This window comes from Xyrauchen texanus, chromosome 41 (assembly GCF_025860055.1).
Source record: "Xyrauchen texanus isolate HMW12.3.18 chromosome 41, RBS_HiC_50CHRs, whole genome shotgun sequence".
Classification (NCBI taxonomy): domain Eukaryota; kingdom Metazoa; phylum Chordata; class Actinopteri; order Cypriniformes; family Catostomidae; genus Xyrauchen; species Xyrauchen texanus.
In genome coordinates this window covers 24,174,060-24,198,292 of record NC_068316.1, presented here as the reverse complement: position 1 = coordinate 24,198,292, position 24,233 = coordinate 24,174,060, and the positions used below count along the sequence as shown (strand labels likewise).

At 36.3% G+C, this 24,233-nt stretch overlaps 1 protein-coding gene across 1 annotated transcript in view; it reads right to left on the bottom strand.

The window, feature by feature from the left end:
• The window catches only part of LOC127634380 (E3 ubiquitin-protein ligase HECW1-like), a 130,327-nt gene extending 107,042 nt beyond the window's left edge, over positions 1 to 23,285 (bottom strand). The window contains exon 1 of the mRNA XM_052113919.1: positions 23,184 to 23,285. Coding sequence (XP_051969879.1) covers positions 23,184 to 23,213 — 30 coding nt within the window. The 5' untranslated portion in view covers positions 23,214 to 23,285. The remainder of the gene's footprint in view (positions 1 to 23,183) is intronic.
• Positions 23,286 to 24,233: the final 948 nt, after the last annotated feature.

Here is a 24,233-nt window from a genome sequence, read left to right as displayed (position 1 = left end):
AGACACCCTGTAGCAGCGGTATAAACAAATGGATTCATTTCAGATTATATTACTTTGAATAGGGGTACTCGGCAGGTTATAAGAAAGGAGGATGTTTTTCGGAGGTGGTGGCAGGAGGTATGGCGCATAAGCTTCTTCTTTATGCAGATAAAAAAAAAAAAATATTTGTCTCTGACCCTACTAGATCTATGCCTTGCCTCCACAGAATTATTTATTCCTTTTCCAAGTTCTCAGGATACAAAGTTAATTGGTCTCAATCCGAAGCTTTGGCTCTGATGGCATAATGTCCAGTAACGACCTTCCAGATGGGAATTTTCCAGTGGCCCAAACAGGGCATTAAGTATTTGGGTATTTTATTCACAGAAAATGTGTTCATTTTGACCCTTTAATAAAAAGGTTTTTGAGCGATGTGGACAGTTGGGCTTCATTACATTTATCGATGATTGAGAAGGTTAATGTTATTAAAATTAACTGTATTCCAAAATTAAACTACCTGCTACAAGTCACTCCATATATATTTCCCCCTCTCTTATTTCAATCAATTTGATAGCATAGTGAAGTCCTTCATTTGGAATGGTACACGTCCCAGACTCCATTTCAACAAATTACATAGGCCGATTGACAAAGGTAGGCTAGGCCTACCCAAGATTTAGTTGTATTATTATGCGTTCGGTCTCAGGCATTTGGCTCATTGGTTGCTTCCACCTGAAAGAGCCCCACCTTGGTTTTCTATTAAACCGGAAGTCATTGCACCTATTTCGCCATTGCCAAGCCTTTCTATCAAACTATCCAGAGAAGTTAAGTCACACCCCGTTATCTCACATTTGCACGTGATTTGGACAAGAGTGTCCAGAGTATTTAATTTGTACATTTATTTAAATTATGCCTCAAGCATATGGCTGAACCCCAAATTATGTATAAACAAGTCCCCTTTCTGTTGGTCAGAGTGGACTGCAAGGGGGATTACTACACTCGGTGACCTGTATGAGAGTGGAGTGTTGAGATCTTTTGATTATTTTGGTCATCATTTTTGTATTCCCAGATCTCAGTTTTATAGGTATTTACAGCTGAGCCACATGCTCTGTACTGTTTTTGGGAGTAGCACACACACCCCTAAAGCGGCAGATACATTGGGAGATGTGATTACTGCTTTTGGAAAAGGTCATAAGGCATCAGTGTATTACTCCCTGCTAATTCAGAGTCTGGGGGATGGAGCTTAAACACTTTTATCAAGAGATTATGGGAGAAAGATTTGAACTTGGTATTGGAGGAAGGAGTGTGGACTACGATTCTAAAGAATTTCAAGTCTGCATCTAGAGATGCAAGGGTTCGCCTTATGCAATTTAAGATTTTACATAGATTTTATTGGACCCCCTCTAGATTATATAGGCTTGGTCTCAAAGACACACCCACCTGCTGGCAATGTCAATCAGCAGTTGGAGACACTACCCATGTCTTTTGGGGATGTGTTAAGATCCAAGATTTTTGGTTAAAGGTTCAGAATTATTTGTGTGAAATTTTGGGCACTCAAATTTAACTTTGCCCCAGACTTTTTATTTTGGGCAGTGGGGCAGTTATACATTTGGGGGACAAATATATACAAAATTTGGTTCTGACTAGAATGATGATTGGCAGACAAATTATTTTAAGGGGTTGGAATACGGATGGAGCGCCACCATTTCCGTAGTGGTGTGCGGATATGGGGAGGTTGGCGGCTTTTGAGGAGATGACAGGGCCTTGTTTTTCAGGAAGTGGGGTAGGTATTTAGCAGTTTTGGGGGACTCTTGGGGAAGGGATGAGGAGAGAGAAGTTTAGTTTAATTATGCAGATTTATTTTCTATTTTATTTTTTATTTGTATTTTTTGGGGGGGTTAGGTGGGATTGGTGTTTGGGGAGGGATATTAGTGCTGGTTAAAAGTTAAATGTTGTTTTGTGTGTATGTGTTGTGTTGTTCTCTGTTGAGTTATTTTCTTTGAATCAATAAATTGTAATTTCTTAATTACAAAAAAGAAAAAGAATCGGTTTATAACCTGTAAGAATAATGGTTTGTAATGACAAAAGGGTACGTAAAGACAGATTTAAAATTTTTGGAATAACTATTTCTTTAACAATTTTAAGATCCCAGTAGTAGTCAATAGTTTCACATTGACGTACAATAGAAAGAACCCATCATGTATTTTTCTGAGTTTTGACAGTCATGATGATTAAAAGGTGACTTAAAGGTGAGGATGATGATGAGATGATGAAAGGAGTGAGTCTCAGGCTGAGCGAATGGAAGAAGAGCACTAACCTTTACACTACACAGGTGTAGCAGCATTATGATTCACCAACTCAAAGCACATCAAATCCTGAGGAGAAGGTCAGGGAGTTACTTTAATAGCATGAAACAAACAGTCTAAACTTTCAGCAGTCAGCAGGTAACAGAAGTCAACTTGATCACTCAGGTTTTTTTTTTCTATTTTGGTGCCATCTACATGTTTTAGGTACAATGGAAATGTATAACTGTGTGTAAAATAAGCAGGTCAAGTATAATATCCATGTAATACAGGCTATTTATTTTGCATTGATATTATTCATATGTAAAAAGTTGGCATGCAAATGCAATTAATTATATATTATTAACAAGAAGGTATGGATGAAAATCTCTGAAAAACAGACATGGACATAAACACACAAATAAACCCAAATACCAAACCAACATCAATTTACCAACACATCAATAAACACCCAAAGCATTTTAAAGTAATATTCCAGGTTACAATTTATGCTCTGTTAACAGCATATTATCAGTTACTACATGAAATTATTTTGACTCACCATTAGTTTATCCAGTATATACAGTATAACTGACTGTAACTGACAATACGTAAATACAGTCTATCTATCTGTCTGTCTGTCTGTCTGTCTATCGACAGTATTTTGCTACATCACGTCCCTTTCTGGTATCCTTGTGCGTACTGTCAGATATAAGGTCAGGGTGTACCGGCTATACTGTACATGGTCATTGAATGATTGAATATAACTTTCAGGAGACAAGGTTAGTGTGATTTGATCAAAACAATCTCATGCTAATAACTACAGTCTTGAAGAACACAAAAATAGGAATCATTTTAAAGCTTAGAAGCTCTACTTTACAATGCATGTCGACATTAGGCTATTAACAAAACTGAACAAGTGCTTTGAAATTTGCAGACAAATCAGAAGTGTTTTGTTTTAATATTTTACAAATGTTGCAATGTACATATTATTGTATTCAGTAAAAACATCAAACTTATCAAATGGCCATGTCACAGTACTCACAGACAAATATATAGCGAGTTATAGCTGAGTATATGTCTTTAATGTACTTGTATGTGACATGTTTCATATGAACAGGTGTTGCCGCGTTTTTGCTTATAACTTCAGGAAAAATAAACAGAACAAACTATCACATACCGTAACTTAGAGGCGATTACATTTAAAATGAGCTCACACTCAAAGTAATGGGATGCATAGATCATTAGATAACCCACACGAAGCACAATGTGCACACAATATCTGCATATCTTGCTATCTGGCTACAAACACGTTAGCTTTCCTGGATCAGATGACATCATCAGAAATGCTATAAAGTCATGGAAAAATAATCAATCATTATTAATAAAAACAAAATCTCTATTTATTAGGCATGTTAGGGCAGCAAAGGGCTTTTCTGGCCCTGAGAATTCGCCACTGCTCAAATGGCACAGAATGAAACTCATTCTGTGAAATCTCTTTACTAAAATCATGTCTGCATGCTATGCAAACCTTTAGTAGTTGCTGTGTTTGCATGTGTAATTAGTTCTTATGTACAATTATTTTATTTTATTTGTTTGGACTTTGGAGAGGCTTTTGGACACTTTGAGAAATTTTTGAACACTAGGATACATTTAGTTTATAATGCTATAACTTTTGATTGCTTTGTTGTATCACCACATAATTTGACTCAGTTACAGGTGACATGATTGGTAACAAAACAAAGGTTTTTTTGGAGCTACCTTACTTACACCTTGAGAGCTAAAAGTGTTAAGCATTACATACAATTTTGAAACGGTGAGATAAATAGTACAATTTAAATGTTTATTCCAGTGCTGTACATTCATGTAATATGCTGCCGATAGAGCTTATTTTGTATTAAACCCAGAATATTATTTTGATGAAACACCTATGATTTAAGCAAGTTAAAGAACAGCCAAAAATGGCAAAATAAATCAGTTAAAGCAAGCCAGTAAGACATTAAGTGAACAATAATGGGTTATCAAATAAATTACTTACATAAAATTGTAAATTAATGTGTTAACCATTAATCTAGATGTGTTAAAGTGGGCTAAATTAAATCTGCCAGTGCTCCTTGTTTTCAGAAGCTAAATAAAGCAATCATTTCAATAAAACAGAATATTTATAACACACATTTCATTATCATCCTCTACAAAACCCCAAGCAACATGGCAGTAAATCCAATTCTTGCAAGTCAACACATGGCCAGCAGAAATTGACTGTCTAATTCAGCTATTTAATTCCTCTGAAGTGACAGACGTTAATGATGTGAATTATCACCATGTAATCCAAAATTACAGCTAACACTGCTATTCCCTCAGGCTTAAAACAGAATCATTCATACAGCAGAATCCATGTATGGATTTGTTGAGAAACCTTTGCTCCTCCAAAAATGAAAAATAACCCATAAATAAAATTGTAATACAAACTAAGACAAGGCAAATGGTCTCAATGCAGAAGTTTGCAGCTCTTCACCAGTAGTGGTGAACCTGCCGCAAACCTTTTCCAACAACGAAGACCATGCCACAAAGCTCATTTGCATGTGAAAATAATGAGTGGCAAGTTTGCAGCATGATTCCAGGAGCTCTAGGGTATGTGAGCTTAATAGCTAACAACAGAAAATATTATCCCAGTACTGGCCATAGCTCTTAAGTGTATTACTTAAGTGAGATTCATGGCTGATGTTACTTGGACTGAGTAGCAGCCAACTGTATTTCCGTGATCTACTGTTGTGGACAGGTCACTTTCATCAGCATTGATCGTTGTGAAAAAAGCACCATCAGTCGCAGTTTGTCCTTTATAAAAATGTGTCTAGAAGTGCATACTGGACCAGCAAAAAGATGTGATAATGGAGATTGTGTAAATATTGAATATCTCATGGGTGGTTAATGTGATATGTTGTAAGGGCCGAACGATTTGGACAAAAAATCTAATTGTGATTATTTTGAAAAATATTTCGATTTTGAACATAAAAAATGTGTAAGTGATTTCATACTTACACTTACAGAAAATAAAGTTTTGTGCATACTCTATTGCCAACTGGAAATACTGTACTAGAAAGGGTATTAACACTTAAGTTCTCTTAATAAATAAATAAACTGAGAAACAGGGAAAACAAATCACAATCACTTTTCCAACCCTTGAAATCCCTTGAAAACGAGATGGTATATCTCAAGGGTTTATTCCTAATAAAAGAATTTCCAACAACATTGCATCTGTCATGCCAAGTTTACACTACATGATTTTAGGCCGATTTTCACTCACCGACAGTTTTGTGGAGATCAGTGACAAAAGCCCAAAATCATAGGCAAATCGGAGCTCGCTCCCGTAAGCGACGATCGCAATGTATGAATTATCAAAGACGTGATTTGAGAGAAGTGCCGAAGCGTCACTGATGTCAGCGAGATATTTAGAATGTTAAATATCTGGTCAGCGATTTCAAATTGCGCAATGTGAAATATGTTTTCACTGAATACAACTGCAGCATTGACCACAACTGGCTGATTGTGCATTATCCCGCTTATTACATGGCCACTAACCAAATAAATAAATACAAGGACATAAAATATTGATTTGCGTTTAAATCATGTTGTTATGTGAGAAGAAATAAATCGCTGAACAGCTGAATCCCTCCTTCGGAGGTTCTTTTGGTGTTTATTTAGTAATTAATGACCATCTGACAAATAATCTAAATATTTAGATTACTGGAATGTTCTAGAATGTTCTAGAAGTTACTCCAAGTTTACTCAGCACTGAATCTATCTGGAATGTTCTGCAAAATAGGAACATTTCAAAGTATCACTGTCCTGGTCACAAAGTTTGTGGGGAATAATAGCCATTTTCTATACTTTTGAGGCACAAGCAATTAGGAAATAACACTTACTACCCAGAAACCAAAAAAATTAAATAAACAAATTATATAATTATAATATATTAATCATTTGTTACATATTATTATTATTCTTTTCAAAAACTTGTGCCATTTTGCACATACATCAGAGTTGTCAGCCATTAGGCCTGGGCAAAAGATCAGTCATTTTCACCTACAGTCGCCAAACTAGGTACATATATTGTTCTCATCAGGCTGGACAACTTTAAAAAATAGTCTTTAGCTTCACCCAACAGGAAGTTAGCCATTTTCCAAGTTGGATTTTATTGAAAATTGTATAATAATTTTTTTTAATTGTTTAAAATAATGTCAGGACACAGCGTATGTAAAATTGTGAAATGATCCTTGATATCTTAAATAGTGTTCAATGTTATTATTCTTTTTTTTTGAATATTCACATGTTTTTGAGGCACTTGTCTTGCTTAAAATGTTTTGATCCACATCAGAGTTGTTGGCCATTAGGCCTGAGAAAAATGTAACACATGGGTGTGGAGGGGTGTCTCTATCGCGCAACCTTTTGACAAAAGTGGTGGGGTCAGTTTCACCTACAGTCACCAAACTTGGTACGTATATTGCTCTCAACAAGCTGGACAACTTTCAAAATTACAGTCTTCATCTTCCCAATAGGAAGTCGCACATTTTGAATTGAATTTGGATTTTAATTTATTGTTTCTTTTTCAAATAGCAGACCCTGAACTTTTAAACACTCCTCCTTGGGAATTCATGTAATTGTCACAAAATTTAGGCAACATTATGCCAAGACATTGAAGATGCTACATTCCTAACATATTGAATGGTGTTGCCATGGTGAGGCAATAAATTCATGGCAAAAAATAAGAAACAGGAAGTGGCTCAAATCTTCTGCGTGCATTGTGTGATTTAAATAAAAATTGATCGGTGTGTTTGGTCTTGGGGCTGATCACATGGATGTGGTTATTGTGGGTCACGGTCACAGCACCACCAACTGGCAGCAGGAAGTGAGGCACTTACAACAGACTTTGAAGTCCTGTTATTTTGATCCAAAACCCTTCAAAAGTATTTAAAATAACATCCAGACAATGATGGTGTACAATAATCAAAGTGTATCTGATTTTTAAATAGTGTTTCCCTGTTAGTTTTACATGGCATAGTACTCAATCTGGATTTGTGGCATATGATTTGTGGCCAATGTGTTTTTAATAATAATAATAATAATATGTATAATATGTTTAATCACGCTTATGACATGAATGTGGCTATGGTTGGTCACGGTCATAGGGCCTCCAGCAGGCAACAATAGATGTGACACTTCAAATAAACTTTGAATAACATAATAAGGTAAAGAGATTCTTGATATCTTACATGATATTTTCATAGCCACAAGTAAAATAACAATATTCTTTTTAGACTGTTCAAGGGTTTACACTTGCCATAATTACATATTTATTACATCTGTCACACACATCAAAGTTATTAACCATTATGTCTGAGCAGAAGGTAATACATGGTGTCTTACTTGTTTACTCGACTAAATGCATGTGTCCATCTTGCATTGGTTTCTGAAAGCCACTGGGTGGATGGCCCGTCATCGCTGCTTGCTGCTATATTTATATTTGAAATTCCATTTGGTGACCTTAGTGGCACAGACATTATACTTCAGCCTTTACTAAGAAAGCAATGAAACATTGATTCATTTGGGGCATTTAGAACATATAGGGCAATGATTGCATATTGGCACAACACAATATGCAGTGTTAAGTTGTATGAACGTTTTGGATAGCTAGTTGTTGAGACCATTGTTTCACAATTTTTGCATCACTTTAATATCAGCTTATTAAGTAGTTCACAAAAATAAATAAATAAATAAAATGCCAGCTCTAGTTTTTGAATAAGACATTCCCCCTACAAATTCCCCTAACTACTTTCTAGTCTATATACAGTGCATGCACAATATCTCACTTCAGTCTCTTTTTTATTTCAGCATAAGATATTTCAAAGTGAAGTACAGAGAGAATTGGGAAAGAATATCCACAGGGAAAGAGGTAGGAAGTAGAAACGGAACTAGAACTAGATAATAATAAAGTAACACAAAGGACACAAAATGCCAAAATAGTGCAGTTGACTTGAAATGTGTTCTTGTGTTTTCCTAAATGTTTAATGCATTATATTTGGATCATTGTCTGTTTTATCACAGTTAACAGTATATTGTTAATGTCTGAACAAAAAATGTACACCCTGGATGTTTTATTTATTTTGTGTGATGTAAAAATAAGGATCTTAATTTTGTTTTGATGTCCTGTTTCTGACGAGGGTTTGTTTGTGGCCTGCTTAGCACAGCTTATTCTCATACGTTCTCATACGTTCAACGTTATAGTCATCGTTCATAGTTATATCCTTTGTCATTTTACCGCGTTTCAGATTCTTCCGCTTTTTCTCCCGTTTCATCTGCGTGTATTTTACCGGTTGCTGCTGACACCTAGCTAGAGTCTGTGTTTGTAGCCTTTAATCCTTAAACATCTGCCATTTTTAAGCATGCATCGGGTCTTCCCGTATTATTCTCTTATCGCGATTCAACTGCGCGCATATTCCACCAGTATCCGCGTTCTATTTTTATCGCGGTTAAACTGCGTGCATTTTTTCAGCGCGCACACGTTTTTTCTCCTCTGCGGTACATAGATTATTGCATCGATCTCAAAGCACCGCTTATCAGAACAACCACCACCAACAACAAACCATTTTGTGAGGGATTCAAATCAATCTCAAAACCCTCACTGCTCAGGAACAACGAACAATTTGCGGTAAGTCATGGCATCGGCTCATGTTATTTGTTCATGCATTGCATGTCACATGTTTAAAATAGCCTCCTCCGTCAGCAGTGAGGGATTCACTTGTGATAAATGTAAGGAATTAGTCAGGCTGACGGAGAAGGTTAATAATGAGTTAGAGACTCGCATCCGAACGCTAGTAGAGGTCAGTGAGAAAGAGAAGCCATTAGATACTGTTTCGGATGCGGGCAGTACAGAGAGCAACACACACACTTTGGTTCCGGTTATAGAGCCCCTGCAGAAGGGCATTTGGGTGACGTCTCGGCAGCATACTCGTTCAGCAAAGAGACACCACTCTCCTGCTCCTGTTAGGGTTTCCAATAAATTCTCCCCACTCTGTGATACACCCACTAAGAATCATATTGAAAGAACCCTTGTTATCGGTGATTCTATTGTAAGGAACGTGGAAATAGAGACTCCAGCCACTATTGTTAATTGCATTTACAGCAATGGCTGGATGTCTGAGTGGTGTCTGCAGAATAAAATAGGATTTATAGACAATTGGAAAAGTTTTTGGGGTAGACCTGACGTGCTAAAGAGAGACGGACTCCATCCCTCCAATGAAGGTGCCGCTCTCCTCTCTAGTAATTTGGCTCATAGACTTAATAATGATATTAATTGACTAAATGGGGCCCAGGTCAGGAAGCAGACAAACTGGTTAATCCGAACGTCTGCTAGCTGCCTTGAGACGTCACACAGGTCACATAAACTACAACACATAGAGACTGTATCACCTAGATATCTCATAGAGACTGTGTCTGTTCCCCGAACTACCAAACACAAAACCCTCACTAAATCATTTAGAAAAAATTTGATTAAGGTCAAACTTGAACAAAACAAACAAATTAAAAATGTACATCATATAAAAATAGGGCTACTAAACATTAGATCTCTTTCTACCAAAGCACTAATTGTCAATGAAATGATTACAGATCATAGATTGGATGCGCTCTGTTTGACTGAAACCTGGCTTAAACCAGATGAATATATTAGTTTAAATGAATCTACTCCCCCAGGTTGTTATAAACATGAGCCACGTCTGAAGGGTCGAGGAGGAGGTGTTGCTACAATTTACAGTGAAGTTTTTGGTGTTACTCAGAGGACAGGATATAAATGTAAGTCTTTTGAACTAATAATGCTTAAGGTGACACCGTCAAATAAAAATATATATAAAAATTCTTTGTCGTCCTATACCCTTGCTACAGTGTATAGATCTCCCGGGCCTTATTCAGATTTCCTTAGTGAATTTGCAAATTTTTTATCAGATCTTGTAGTTACTGTAGATAGAGCCTTAATTGTTGGTGACTTCAACATTCACATAGATAATGAAAATGATACATTGGGATTAGCATTTATCGATATTCTCAACTCTCTTGGAGTCAGACAAAATGTAACAGGACCAACTCATCGCCATAATCATACGCTAGATTTAATTCTTTCATATGGAGTTGATGTTGATAATATAGAAATTCTGCAGCAGAGCGATGACATCTCGGATCATTACCTCGTCTCTTGCATGCTGCAATCAGCTAATGTTACTCAATCTACACCATGCTATCGTTCAGGTAGAACTATTCTTTCGACCACTAAAGATAGCTTCACTAATACTCTTCCAGATCTATCTCATATACTCAATAAACCCCAAAGCCCAGAAGAACTTGATGAAATAACAAAAAATTTAAATGCAGTCTTCTCTAGCACCCTTGATGTTGTCGTCCCACTTCGATTAAAGAAAATTAAAGAAATAAGCCCTGCACCATGGTACAATGATCACACTCATGCTGTCAAGAGAGCAGCTAGGAAAATGGAGCACATGTGGAAAAATACAAAATTAGAAGTATTTCAGGGTGCATGGAAGGATAGTGTCTGTAGCTACAAACACACACTCAAAGCTGCCAGGTCAGCATATTTTAGTAAACTCATAGAAAATAACCACAACAATCCTAGATGTTTATTCATTACTGTGGCTAAATTGGTTAGGAATAAAGCCTCAACCGAACCAGATATTACGTCACAGCTCAAGAGTAATGACTTCATGAATTTCTTCACAGATAAAATTGAAATAATCAGAAATAAAATTGGAATTATGCAATCATCTGTTATAGCACCTCAGAAAACAGTGTCGAATAATTTCCCTCATGTGCAACTCCAATCCTTCGCTATCATAGGTCACGAAGAGCTAACAAAACTTATCGAAACATCAAAAGCCACAACTTGTTTGTTAGATCCTATACCAACTAAGCTCTTAAAAGAGGTATCTCCTGTAATATCAGAACCTCTTCTTAATATCATTAACTCCTTGCTATGCTTAGGACATGTCCCAAGAAACTTTAAAATAGCAATTATCAAACCGCTAATTAAGAAGCCACAACTTAATCCTGGAGAACTTGCTAATTATAGACCGATTTCAAATCTCCCGTTTATGTCAAAAATACTAGAAAAGGTAGTATCCTCCCAAATATGTTCATTTCTACAGAGAAATAGTATATATGAAGAATTTCAATCAGGATTTAGGCCTCATCACAGTACAGAGACTGCACTTATCAGAGTTACAAATGACTTGCTCTTATCATCTGATCGCGGCTGCATTTCTCTTCTAGTGCTTTTAGATCTTAGTGCTGCATTCGACACGATAGATCACGACATTCTCTTGAATAGGCTGGAGAATTATGTTGGAATTTGTGGAGTGGCATTAGCATGGTTTAGGTCATATTTAGCAGACCGCTACCACTTTGTCTATGTAAATGAGGAATTGTCAAACCAAACAAAAGTAAAATATGGAGTGCCACAGGGATCAGTTTTAGGGCCTCTGCTTTTCTCCATGTATATGCTTCCCCTGGGAGATATTATCAGGAATCGTGGAATAAGTTTCCACTGCTATGCTGACGATACACAACTTTATATTTCTTCAAAACCTGATGAGATTTCACAATTCTCAAAATTAGCTGAGTGTATTAATGAAATAAAAGATTGGATGGCCAGAAATTTCCTTCTACTCAATTCTGACAAAACAGAGGTTCTAATTATTGGACCAAAAACTCTAAAAATAAGCCACTAAAATATAATTTGACTCTAGATGGATGTACTGTTACATCATCTTCAACAGCAAAGAACTTAGGTGTTATATTTGATACCAATCTGTCCTTTGAAAATCAAATTACAAATGTTTGTAGAACAGCATTCTTCCACCTCAGAAATATTGCTAAATTAAGGCATATGCTCTCGGTTGCTGATGCCGAAAAACTAATTCATGCGTTCATGACCTCAAGACTAGATTATTGTAATGCATTACTGGGAGGATGTCCAGCAAGATCAATAAATAAACTTCAATTGGTTCAAAATGCAGCAGCCAGAGTGCTGACGAGAACCAAGAAATATGATCATATTAGCCCCATTTTATCATCGTTACATTGGCTACCTGTTAAATTCCATATTGATTTTAAAATTCTGTTAACTACGTACAAAGCTTTGAATGGTCTAGCTCCGCAGTACTTAAGTGATCTTCTACCACGCTATATTCCAACACGTTCATTAAGATCGCAAAATTCTGGCCTATTAATAGTTCCTAGAATATCAAAATCCACTAAAGGAGGAAGATCCTTTTCATATTTGGCTCCTAAACTATGGAATAGTCTCCCAAACACTGTTCGAGATGCAGACACACTCTCTCAGTTTAAGTCTAGACTAAAGACTCATCTATTTAGCCAGGCATACACCTAATTTATCCTCCAACCCACAATTAGGCTGCTTTAGTTGGGTCTGCCGGAACCAGAAACCAGAAACATTGAGCATGATCTCTTACTCTACAATAAATTAAATGGCATCTACGCTTACATCTTTTTATTTGTTTCCCTGTCTCAACCTCGGGACTCCTATCCTGAGGTCACCAGAACCGACTGGATCCAGCACCATTCCTGCTTCATGTTGGACTCCACTGCTACATGTCGCAGAATGATGATGACTAAATGCAGCCGGTGCCAGCCAAATATCACTTCAATCTATTATGACGGACTTCAGAGGATGAAATTATGCCAACTCCAACCTGCATCACCTCGGTCTATTGATGGACTACGATCTTGAAATGGAATGCATAGACTAACTATTGCCAACAAAAGCCTTCATCAGCCAATTAACAAGGACAATTGCATCTATGTGAACTTCTGCAATTAATCAAGATGGACTTCAAAGACTTTGGTCATTAATCTTACAGTTCAAACACAATCGATGTTTAATCACTGACCCTTAACACTTAGTTTAATAATTTTAAACCATGATTTTACCTATACATAATTAATATTTACATTACATTCATAATGTTAGCCAGAGGGGAACTGGCCCCCACAGTGAGTCTGGTTTCTCCCAAGGTTATTTTTCTCCATTAATCTACATATTATGGAGTTTTGTGTTCCTTGCCACAGTCACCTACAGCTTGCTCACTGGGGTTATTAATACAATTATCATTTAATTATTTTTAAACACTATTAAAAATCGTATTTTATCTAAATTACACAATGATGATTAATCGACTTTATAGACATTACTGTTTTATCGTCTGTTAATGCTGATATTCTGTAAAGCTGCTTTGAAACGATGTGTGTTGTGAAAGGCGCTATACAAATAAAATTGACTTGACTTGACTTAACAACAAAAATGAAAATCTTCACAGGCAATCTAAAACATCATGGTACCACCACAGTACTTTTTATAAGGGAAATTCATAGCCATTTTAGTTGTAAAATGTTACTGTAACAAACTTGAGTCATCCAAGACCCACACTTTGATATAATTCATGTGGAATTATATCTGACTCGCATGTGAGTTACAGCTTTGTAATGCTGGGTTTACATCATGCTCTGGAGACCTGAATGAGCTTGAAGCTGTACAGAATACACAGATGTACAGTAGGACCACCACATTTCTCATAGAGTGCAATGTTCCCAGTAGCACAGAAAGACATAGCATGTATGGGTGCATCGAGCTCGGGGATGCCCACTAACCCGCTGACACTGTGGGCACAAATCCAATGAGAGTGATTCATTTTAGAAAGCAGAGTAGACCCTAATCATATACATATGCATTTGGATCATTCCTATTATGCAATTCATTTTCATGTCCCCAACATATATGTCATAATACTGTATACTGAATAATATATTAAACTCACAATTTTCAAAGATTGAAATCATATTATTTATTTAATTCAACAACAAAAAAACATCAGTATTCAAGTATTATCAATGCATTTAATTAATTCTGTAATGTTTTGTGATAATAGTTGGTTTGTCTCATGCAAACATTTCTGTTGGAAAACATGACAGAAATGACTACATAAATGGTTTAAATAAAATAAAAATGTACTTGATGTTGACACCCTAGTTTTTTTGCAATTTTGTAAATAATCAAGTTATAATTAATAAAATGTAGGTTTTTACCTTCTCCAGAGCATATGTTATCTTTTTTTATGTTATATAATTTAAAGAGATACTGCATAGCAGGAATGACCAATATATGTGTGTGCTCACCCCATCTTTACCCATTCCCTACCAAACCACACACAAACCAACACATTGTCTTTGGTCAAGCTCAACCCCATTAATCGTAAAGCAGCTCCTCATTTATTTTTCTCAATACTAAGGTCTTGCTCCTCACTCAGCAGTCCATTGCCTTGAGAACAAAAATAGCGATGATGTCATGCTTTAGAATAAAGTGCTCATAACATCACAATCATATGCCTGTTTTCTTCACTGTTACCATAGCCCTTTTCTTATATCCTTAATATAGATTTCTTTAAAAGCCAACTTGAACTAGAATGTATGTGGTCATTACAATGTGCCAGGTGCTTGTAGGTTTATATTGAACATAATGGACTGCAATTTCTATCCACTGAAATGAGCATTTATTGAATATTCCCCTCTTAGACCTTATATTTTTCTGCTAGCAGTTTCTCTGTTGCTGTGAATCCCAGTAAAACATGTCAAGGTCATTTTTCACCATTAAATAATAAAAATAAATGTAGTCAGATTGATTCAGTCATTATAAACAAAATTTAAAAATGTAAATCTACACTATGTAAGATTTTTTTGTTAGAAATGAACACAATTTTATTAATGAGCAAATACACCAAAGATCCGTCTTCCAAACTGTGTTTTTTTCTTACCCCGATTCACTATGGTAAGCCTATAGTAATGAGTTATAATAATGATTTATATGAGCTGTAGGGATGGATTTCCTGGGAAATTGCATACTTCCTCATCCATCCATGCGTGCTTATGTCATGTCTGCAAATAAAGAAAAGACTACTATAAGGCTACTATAGAGTGTGTATGGTGTGGTGGAAGGTTGTAGTTTGAAGATTGTAGAAACAATAAATGAGCAACTGACCATGTATCGTTCAAAAAGGCAACCCTCTGGGGAATCACCTGTTGTAAAAATAAATGTTGCTGCTGGCAGGCTTTTCCCCACCTCTCTAGAGCTGGGGAGGGGGACAAGAGGGACATGCTCAGCGTCATATCCAGAGGTTGTCTTTGGAAATAGACGTATGAATGCTGCCAGCATTGCTGCAGAGTTTGAAGGGGTGGGGGGGTCAGCCTGTCAGTGCTCAGACCATACGCCGCACACGGCATCAAACTGGTCTGCATGGCTGTCGTCCCAGAAGGAAGCCTCTTCTAAAGATGATGCACAAGAAAGCCTGCAAACAGTTTGCTGAAGACAAGCAGACTAAGGACATGGATTACTGGAACCATGTCCTGTGGTCTGATGAGACCAAGATAAACGTATCATGGTCTGGGGCTGCATGAGTGCTGCCGGCACTGTGACATACTGAAGCAGAGCATGATCCGCTCCCTTCAGTGACTGGGCCACAGGGCAGTATTCAAGCATGATAAAGGACCCCAAACACACCTCCAAGATGACCACTGCCTTGCTAAAGAAGCTGAGGGTGAAGTTGATGGACTAGCCAAGCATGTCTCCAGACCTAAACCGTATTGAGCATCTGTGGGGCATCCTCAAACGGAAGGTGGCGGAGCACAAGGTCTCTAACATCCACCAGCTCTGTGATGTTGTCATGGAGGAGTGGAAGAGGACTACAGTGACAACCTGTGAAGCTCCGGTGAACTCCATGCCCAAGAGGGTTAAAGCAGTGGTGGAAAATAATGGTGGCCACACAAAATATTGACACTTTGGGCCCAATTTGGACATTTTCACTTAGGGGTGTACTCACTTTTGTTGCCAGCGGTTTAGACATTAATGGCTGTGTGTTGAGTTATTTTGAGGGGGACAGCAAGTTTACACTGTTATACAAGCTGTACACTCACTACTTTACATTGTAGCAAAGTGTCATTTCTTCAGTGTTGTCACATGAAAATATATATTCAAATATTTACAAAAATGTGAGGGGTGTACTCACTTTTGTGAGATACTGTAAATCACAGAATTCTTCACTTTAATAATCCCACGTGGCCATTTAAACAAATGCTTTTCTGAGATGTGAAGCTACCATCAAAAACACACACAAACTGAAAACCCTTCATATCAAAATAAACGCCTGATTTAACTTGCAAAAGAAATAATTTATATTAACTAAAATGTATACTAACAATAATAATAATTATAATAATTCTCATGTTTTAGATACTGTTGTGAGCATATTTACAGAAGCCCTTTATTTAATAAGAAAATTAAATGGTATTTGAAAAGCAATTGTTCTATTTTCATTTTATTACAAATGTTATGAATTAATTTGATTAGACAACATTTCAGTGTTTCAAAGTTGAATTAAACTTCAAAACATGTAATGCATGAAAAGATAAAATGGAAAACAAAAGATCTGGTACAAATTAAATGTTTCATAGGAGCCTCTCTCTTTCCTAGCATTTGCCCCACATAGTCCACTTCATGATAGTGCACCTATATATTTGATTTGGCACAAGTTTTATGCCAGATGTCCTTCCTGACACAACCCCCAGTGGCCAAGGGACTCTCACTCACACACTTATGGGCAATTTAGAGTCTCCAATTCACTTAACCTGCATGTTTTTGGACTTGTGGGGGAAACCGTAGCACCCGGAGGAAACCCACACAAACATGGGCCCCTAGTTGAGCAAGGACTCGAACCCAGGACCATCTTGCTCTAAGGCCACAGTGCTAACCACTGAGCCACCATGCTGCCCTTTTGCAAACATGCAGGTGTTTTAATTTATTGTTTACATTGAATAGGCTAAAACAAAGTGTGTTCAAAATCATATTGTCCATTTTTGCTGTGGTATCAAAATTGGTGTCAAAAATCATACAATTTGACTGGTATTGGAACTACTGAAATGTTGGTATCATGACCACCCTATGTCACATAATGTCTATTTTATTTCTATGTTGTTGGTTAAAGGTGAACATGACTGACAGATTCAAAATTTTCACTGGTTGGGGCAATTTAATTGGAAAATGTAATCTTTAGAATGCTGTTTTTGACTTATAAGCTGATCAATGTTTTAATTAAACACATTTCAAATAATTATAATGTAACCTACAACTTAGACTTTTACACAAAACATATTGTTCCTGAGAGCTAAAATAACTTGTACCATATATACTGTATATACACAGTGTTGGGGAGTAACGGAATACATGTAAGGGGATTACGTATTTAAAATACAAAATATAAGTAGCTGTATTCCACTACAGTTACAATTTAAATAACTGGTAATTAGAATACAGTTACATTTAAAAAGTATTTAAGACTGAAGAGATTACTTTGCATTTTATTTAATTTTTTTATTGTCATTTGTTTCATTTAATATTTTGTCCTTTCAGATGGAAAAAATCCAAAGAGTGTTTAAACAGCCGTGAAACACTTTCTTACAGGGGTGGACAGGCCATAGGGAGAACCGGGATTGAAACGGGGATGAATGGGCTACAATAAGCTGAAATGGGCTGTCGCGTTATGCAGAATGGGCCACAAAATGGCGCTACAATATGCCGAAAGGGGCAGCGATATGCAGAAAAGGAAAGTGACCCCAATCCCCCCCAAACAACTTGTGGGCCAGTTTCTATGTAAAATATCTGGCCGATTTCTCTACCCAGTCCGCCCCTGCTTTCTTATGATGTGTTACATTCATACGAGCAGACAGAGAAGTAAGTTTTAAGTAAGTTTCTAGCAGAATAAATAGAAACAAACCTTGTGTAAATTGTCAGATTTACGCAGAGCTAAAATGTTATTTTTAGCCATTTTATATGCACATGTTACCAGACAAGATTCTATTTTTTATCAAGAAAATACACGTTAGATCATAATTTCTTTTTCTAGGAAGACCTTTGATATTAGGGCAAAAATCTAATTCTTGATAATACATTTTGTATTTTTTTCCTGTAAAAATATCTAAAAATCCAAGATCAGTTTGATTTATGATTTAGAAACAACACTGTATAAGATATTTAAGGTTTTTCAGAGAATGTATTTAACATGTGTATTTTGTCTTACTGTACTGGCAGAGTTTTATAGTCAAAACAAATGAAAAACCTACCACTGCTGAAGAAGTAATCCAAAATATTAAGATTACATTACTGATCTTGAGTAATCTAACGGAATACATTACAAATTACATTTTACAGCATGTATTCTGTAATCTGTAGTTGAACACATTTGAAAGGTAACCCTCTCAACCATGTATATATATATATATATATATATATATATATATATATATATATATATATATATATATATATATATATATATATAGATATATATTAGAAATAATATTATTACTTTGAGGTGTACTGTTATTAGTGATAAAGCGGGTAAATATTAATTTAATTTCATAATTGTAACATTGTTTAAGGGCAATTATAAAACCCTGCCCTTGTATATTAGAGTATACTACAGTATATTAAATGTAATACAATGATCTAGTCTTTTTTTTTAAAGTCTATGGCACAAATATAATACATAATATAATAAATGGCAGGTATATTTATAGAAGTCTATGTGTTATGAAGGAAAATGCTAAAATTTTCCAAGGTTTCCCCTAGTATAATTGGAACTGCCCATTTAATACACATTAGATCATCCAGTCTAACTTCAGTTTTTCAAGTAGCAGCAGTATAATTTCACAGACTGCAAGATAAAAAAGGGTAATGATGTGAATGAGGCATTTTGGGAGAGCCCTCCAGAACACGAAAATGAAATGAAGTGTGACGGCGCTCACGCAACAGAGGGACTGCCGCATATACAGGTCAACTCCACTCTTATGAAGTTAATGCCCACTCCCTCTGGCACACTGTGTGTTTTCCCATTAACAGCCATCATGAGAAGCTATCAGAAAAGATAAATTATTTTCATTATTTAAGGCCCCGCTGGCATCTGTTTTTCTGACCGAGTCTGACACGGCCATTTCAAAACAACTGTGAATCGAGTCATACATTTTACATTAATGATATGTGAAGTGGACCTTTTGCGATTCTCTTTTGCAATATACTGTATATATATATATATATATATATATATATATATATATATATATATATATATATATACACACAGTATACAGCCCTGCCGATTGGTGGGGCAACTGCACCTTTTGTCCTGGGCCTGGGCTTAAGGGGGGTCCAGACAGTAATGGTTTTAACCACCATGCAAACCACGAAATTGCCTCCGAACCATTTAGAAAGCTCTGCAAAAACAAAAACAGACATGTTGTTCTGGGAACATGTGCAAATATGCTGTTGTAAGCACTCTCAGAGCGGTTCACATTAGAAGTCGGCGGGTTCTGGTGAGTTTTTCTAGTAGGACTTTGGGTTTGGGTTTGTAATTTATGAAAAAAATATATAGGCCTTCCGAACTTGTTTCGCCATTGTAACAGGATTAAAATTGGAAAGGATGAGGCAAGAACCGGCTGAACAGTCAAAGTAACATTTCATTTAAACAAAAGGACACAAACACACATACACACGGCAGCTGCGTGTGGCTCTCTCTCTCCCGAACTGCCACATCCGGCTACCTTTATCCTCTCCTCGGCTGATTAGCCCGATTGGGGGGGCCGGGTGTGTGAATGTACTTTGCTACAACGGCTGACAGGATGAATTTTAAATTATGATTTTAAATAATGTTGTGTTTTTTTAAGCAAAACGTTTAAAAATGGGGTCCTAGGTTTGGTTGCTTGTGTCTTCTGAAATCGTAAACCACCCCTGGGCCTGGACTGGATGGGGGGGTCCACATAAAGGCTATTCCACATTGTAGAGCACATCTAAATGCGTTCAGCGGGAGATGCGGATATAAACACGGAGACAGCTTGCAACCACAAAAGCCATCCGGGTAGCGTACGATGATGGGATAACTGCTTGATACCGGGCCCAAGAATTCCTGTATATATATATATATATATATATATATTACAGAATTGTCCCCATTACCTTTTCGGTTTTGAGGACATTTTCAGTAGTCACAGTCGTAAATTGCTCAAATCTGATTTAAATCTACTGATATTCACAGTTTTGTTTGAGGGTTAGGTTTAGGTGTAGTGTTAGCATAGAAAATATGAATATCTCCATGTAAAAACCAGCATGTCTATGAGATGCCCTCACTATTATAGTGAAACCAACGTGTGTATGTAAATGAACTTCAAAACCCACGATTTTCCCAGAGCGCCAAGGATAAATACCACCCTGTATCATGGTTCTTTTTGATAATGATCAACCTTATGGACATACCTGACAATTAAACCTAACCTCACATCCAATAAAAGCCAAACCCATGGCATCATAAAACTCAATCTGTCTCATATTCAACACAATGTGGAATCTCATCAAAATGCCAAATCACTGGAACAAGAAACATATGAAGACAATAAACTGACTAAAATGATTCTCCATCCACCTGCAATCTTAGGGATTATGAACTTTGTGTTTGTCACACAACTAATTTTGATGCATATCTTATGTGTGACACCACAATTATTACCATCCAAACTTGATTTAAAACTAATTACAGAAATAAGCAGGTATAAGTTGTGCACATATGACAAGAGCATGTTTGATTTGAAACCATGGCATAGGATGCTCAACTGAAGCAATATGTGCACAAGATAGATTTATATTTCTCACAGCTATGGAACAAACAACTGTAGGAATGACTGATAGTGTGTTAAAACTTTGTTTGGAACAAAATAGCAAAAAATACTTACCTCACACGAGAGTCTGCATGAACTCTGTTCTCTCGTGAACACGCATATGGAGAGTGACCAGAAGTGTACATTTATCGTAAAAGAAAGGACTTCAGTATTAATCTGTTTCTGCCCCCACACCTATCAAATCACTTTAGAAGACATTAATTTAACCACTGGAGTTGCATGGATTTATTTGATGCTGCTTTTATGTGCTTTTTGTAGCTTCAAAGTTAGTTCTGGCCACCATTCACTTTCATTGTACCTACAGAGCTGAGATACTCTTCTAAAAATCGTAATTTGTGTTCTGCAGAAGAAATAAAGTCATACACATCTGGAATGGCATGAGGGTGAGTAAATGACGAGATAATTCTAATTTTGGGACAACTATCCCATTAACTTGCATCTGTGATGCAGCGGTGAATGGTGCATAGAATTCCAGAGCCCATACCATGAGATCCATTACAGATCCATGATGGTTTTTAAGACAGTGACGTCTGATCATGCACATTCAGAAGTGTTTTTTGGCCTTGCCCTTTACGCACAGCGATTTGACCAGATTCCTTGACTCTTTTAACTATATATTGTGCACTGTAGAGGTTGAAATTAACAAAAGCCTTCCAATTTGTCTTTGGGAAAAAAAAAATTCAAAGCACTGGATTATTTGCATATGCATCTGCTGGCAATTTGGTGAGCCTCGAGTCCCTCGATCCATCCTTGCTCTTGAGGACTAGGCATTTTTTGGAGGCTCCTTTTATAATATAACACGAATGCTTCACCTGTTTAACATCACCTCATACACATGTTGTTTTTTCAACTGGTCAGATTGGTATTAGTTCTAAATTGCCCCTGTCTCAACATTTTTGGATATGTTGCAGGCATCAATTTCAGAAAAAAGTAGTACCTTCAAAATGCAATGCAGTTAATTAAGTAAAAAATTACCGTAAGTATTTTGACATTATACACTTTTTTTTGTTTGAAAACAAGTCAAAGTGCATTCATTGGCTACAAATCACCTTTTTTATTTTTTATTTATTGGCATTTGGCAAACTATCCCAACATTTTTGGAATTTGAGTAGTATTATTAAAATAGAAAAAAAAAATTGTTCACCAAACGAAAGTCAAAATCAAACCAGTCAAAATGCAGGTAGCCATGTTGTCATGTTGTCAAAAAAACAAACAAATAAAAAAACAGAAAACAGAAAGAATCCTTTTAGACCCTCATGACTGTTTGAACTGAAGTTTTTATTTATTTATTTATTTTTAAATCTGATATTTTGACAATTAAATGTAATTTTACTTGATGGTTTACTATATCTTTAATTCATTACATTATTGTTTATTATTATTATTTTATTTATTACAAAAATGCTATTAATGTTTCTTTTTCCCTTCTTTTTTAAATGTAGGGAACCAACATGGACATAAATATTACCTTTCTGTAAACTTGATACATACAAGATTTTTTCAAAAGAGTTCTCATATTTATCATCTTAGACAATCTTATTTGACAATAACCCATATATGAGTCACAACATGGTTTTATGAAGTTAAAAGCTATGACATATGTTACTGTAAATATGATAATTTCATATGAATAAGATTCAGACAGTCAAAATAATTTACTAGACAGCTTTTGTCATGTTTTGAAAGTACAATACAAATGGCAAAACGTTTTAGGCTACAGTCAAGCCTGATGGATAATCCCCTAGATCACCTTGATTACATTTTAGTACCCTGCTGGCTTGGGAGAGTGTGTAAACAGCATCATGCTAAAAAACATGTCAACATCCCTCTATCCTGTCAAGTGCTTCTTCGTTGAAGGGAAGCACAATGACAGAGTGAGAGAAAGAGAGATCCACCACCTCCTCTAAGCCTCAGTCGCACAATATGAAGGCTGCCAATGAAGAATTCTCATTAGAAAAAGACACACGCACTCCACTACTGACTAAATGAAGTCTCCAAACGTCCGAAGAGCGTTTGCAGAGCAATAACTTCGCGTCACCGCTTCACGTGCATGTTTACAACCACAATGAGACCTACCTGAGATAGAATGACCTGTCGGTGAATCATACTGCAACTCCATCAGCGAGCTTAAAACCCAAACGCGAAAATCACATCCAGAAGTATCCAGTGGAAATCCATTTCGACCCGTACAGCTGAGAACTCGCGGTCCGGTGATCACCACTCTCTCTCACTCATCAGCACCACGGACAGCAGCCAATCAACAGCAGTCATGTTCACCAGTCTCACTGCTTTGACTCCGCCTCCAGCATGGCCCCTCCCTCCAAGACATGTCAAGAAGTAACAGCAGCTTTACTCCATTTAAAACTATATATATATATATATATATATATATATATATATATATATATATATATATATAATGTGCAAAATCTTAGGCACATCCAATGTTTCACAAAAACATTTGTCTTATTATATATATCTTCTGCTTTAGTGTGTCAATAGGAAACATACATTTTAAACTAAAAAAACTTTACTTTTCCAAATAGAAAAGATAAGAGTAGAAGAACAGGGAACCCTGCAACAGATGTCATGGCCCCCATAAAGCCCCCCCACAGAACATTGTGTTAGTCTGAGATTACATAAAGAGACAGAAGCAATTGAGACAGACTAAATAGATAGAAGAACTGTGGCAAATTCTCCAAGCAGCTTGGAACATCCTATCAGCCAACAACCAAGAAAAACAGGTGTCCAGGTGTTCCTAGGAGAATTGGTGCTGTTTTAAAGGGAAATGTGGTCACACCGAATATTGATGTAGCTTTTTTCTATGTTTACTGGAATTTGTATGATGTTAATTGATAGATTTATTCCAGAGAAACTTTAAATCTGTAAGTGAAAATAAACTAGCCCCCTAATTAAACCTTTGGTTACAATTTATAATCATTTCAATTAGTAATTCATTACCAAACATTATATAGTGCATTATATATGCAGACCATTAGTTTATGTACATTCAAACATGACTATATAAACATATGAATCAAAGTTTCATGACATTTCAAGGTACATTTCTAAAGATATGATATGCATTTTATTATGTTATAAAATTTGTTTTAGGGAATACTGTAG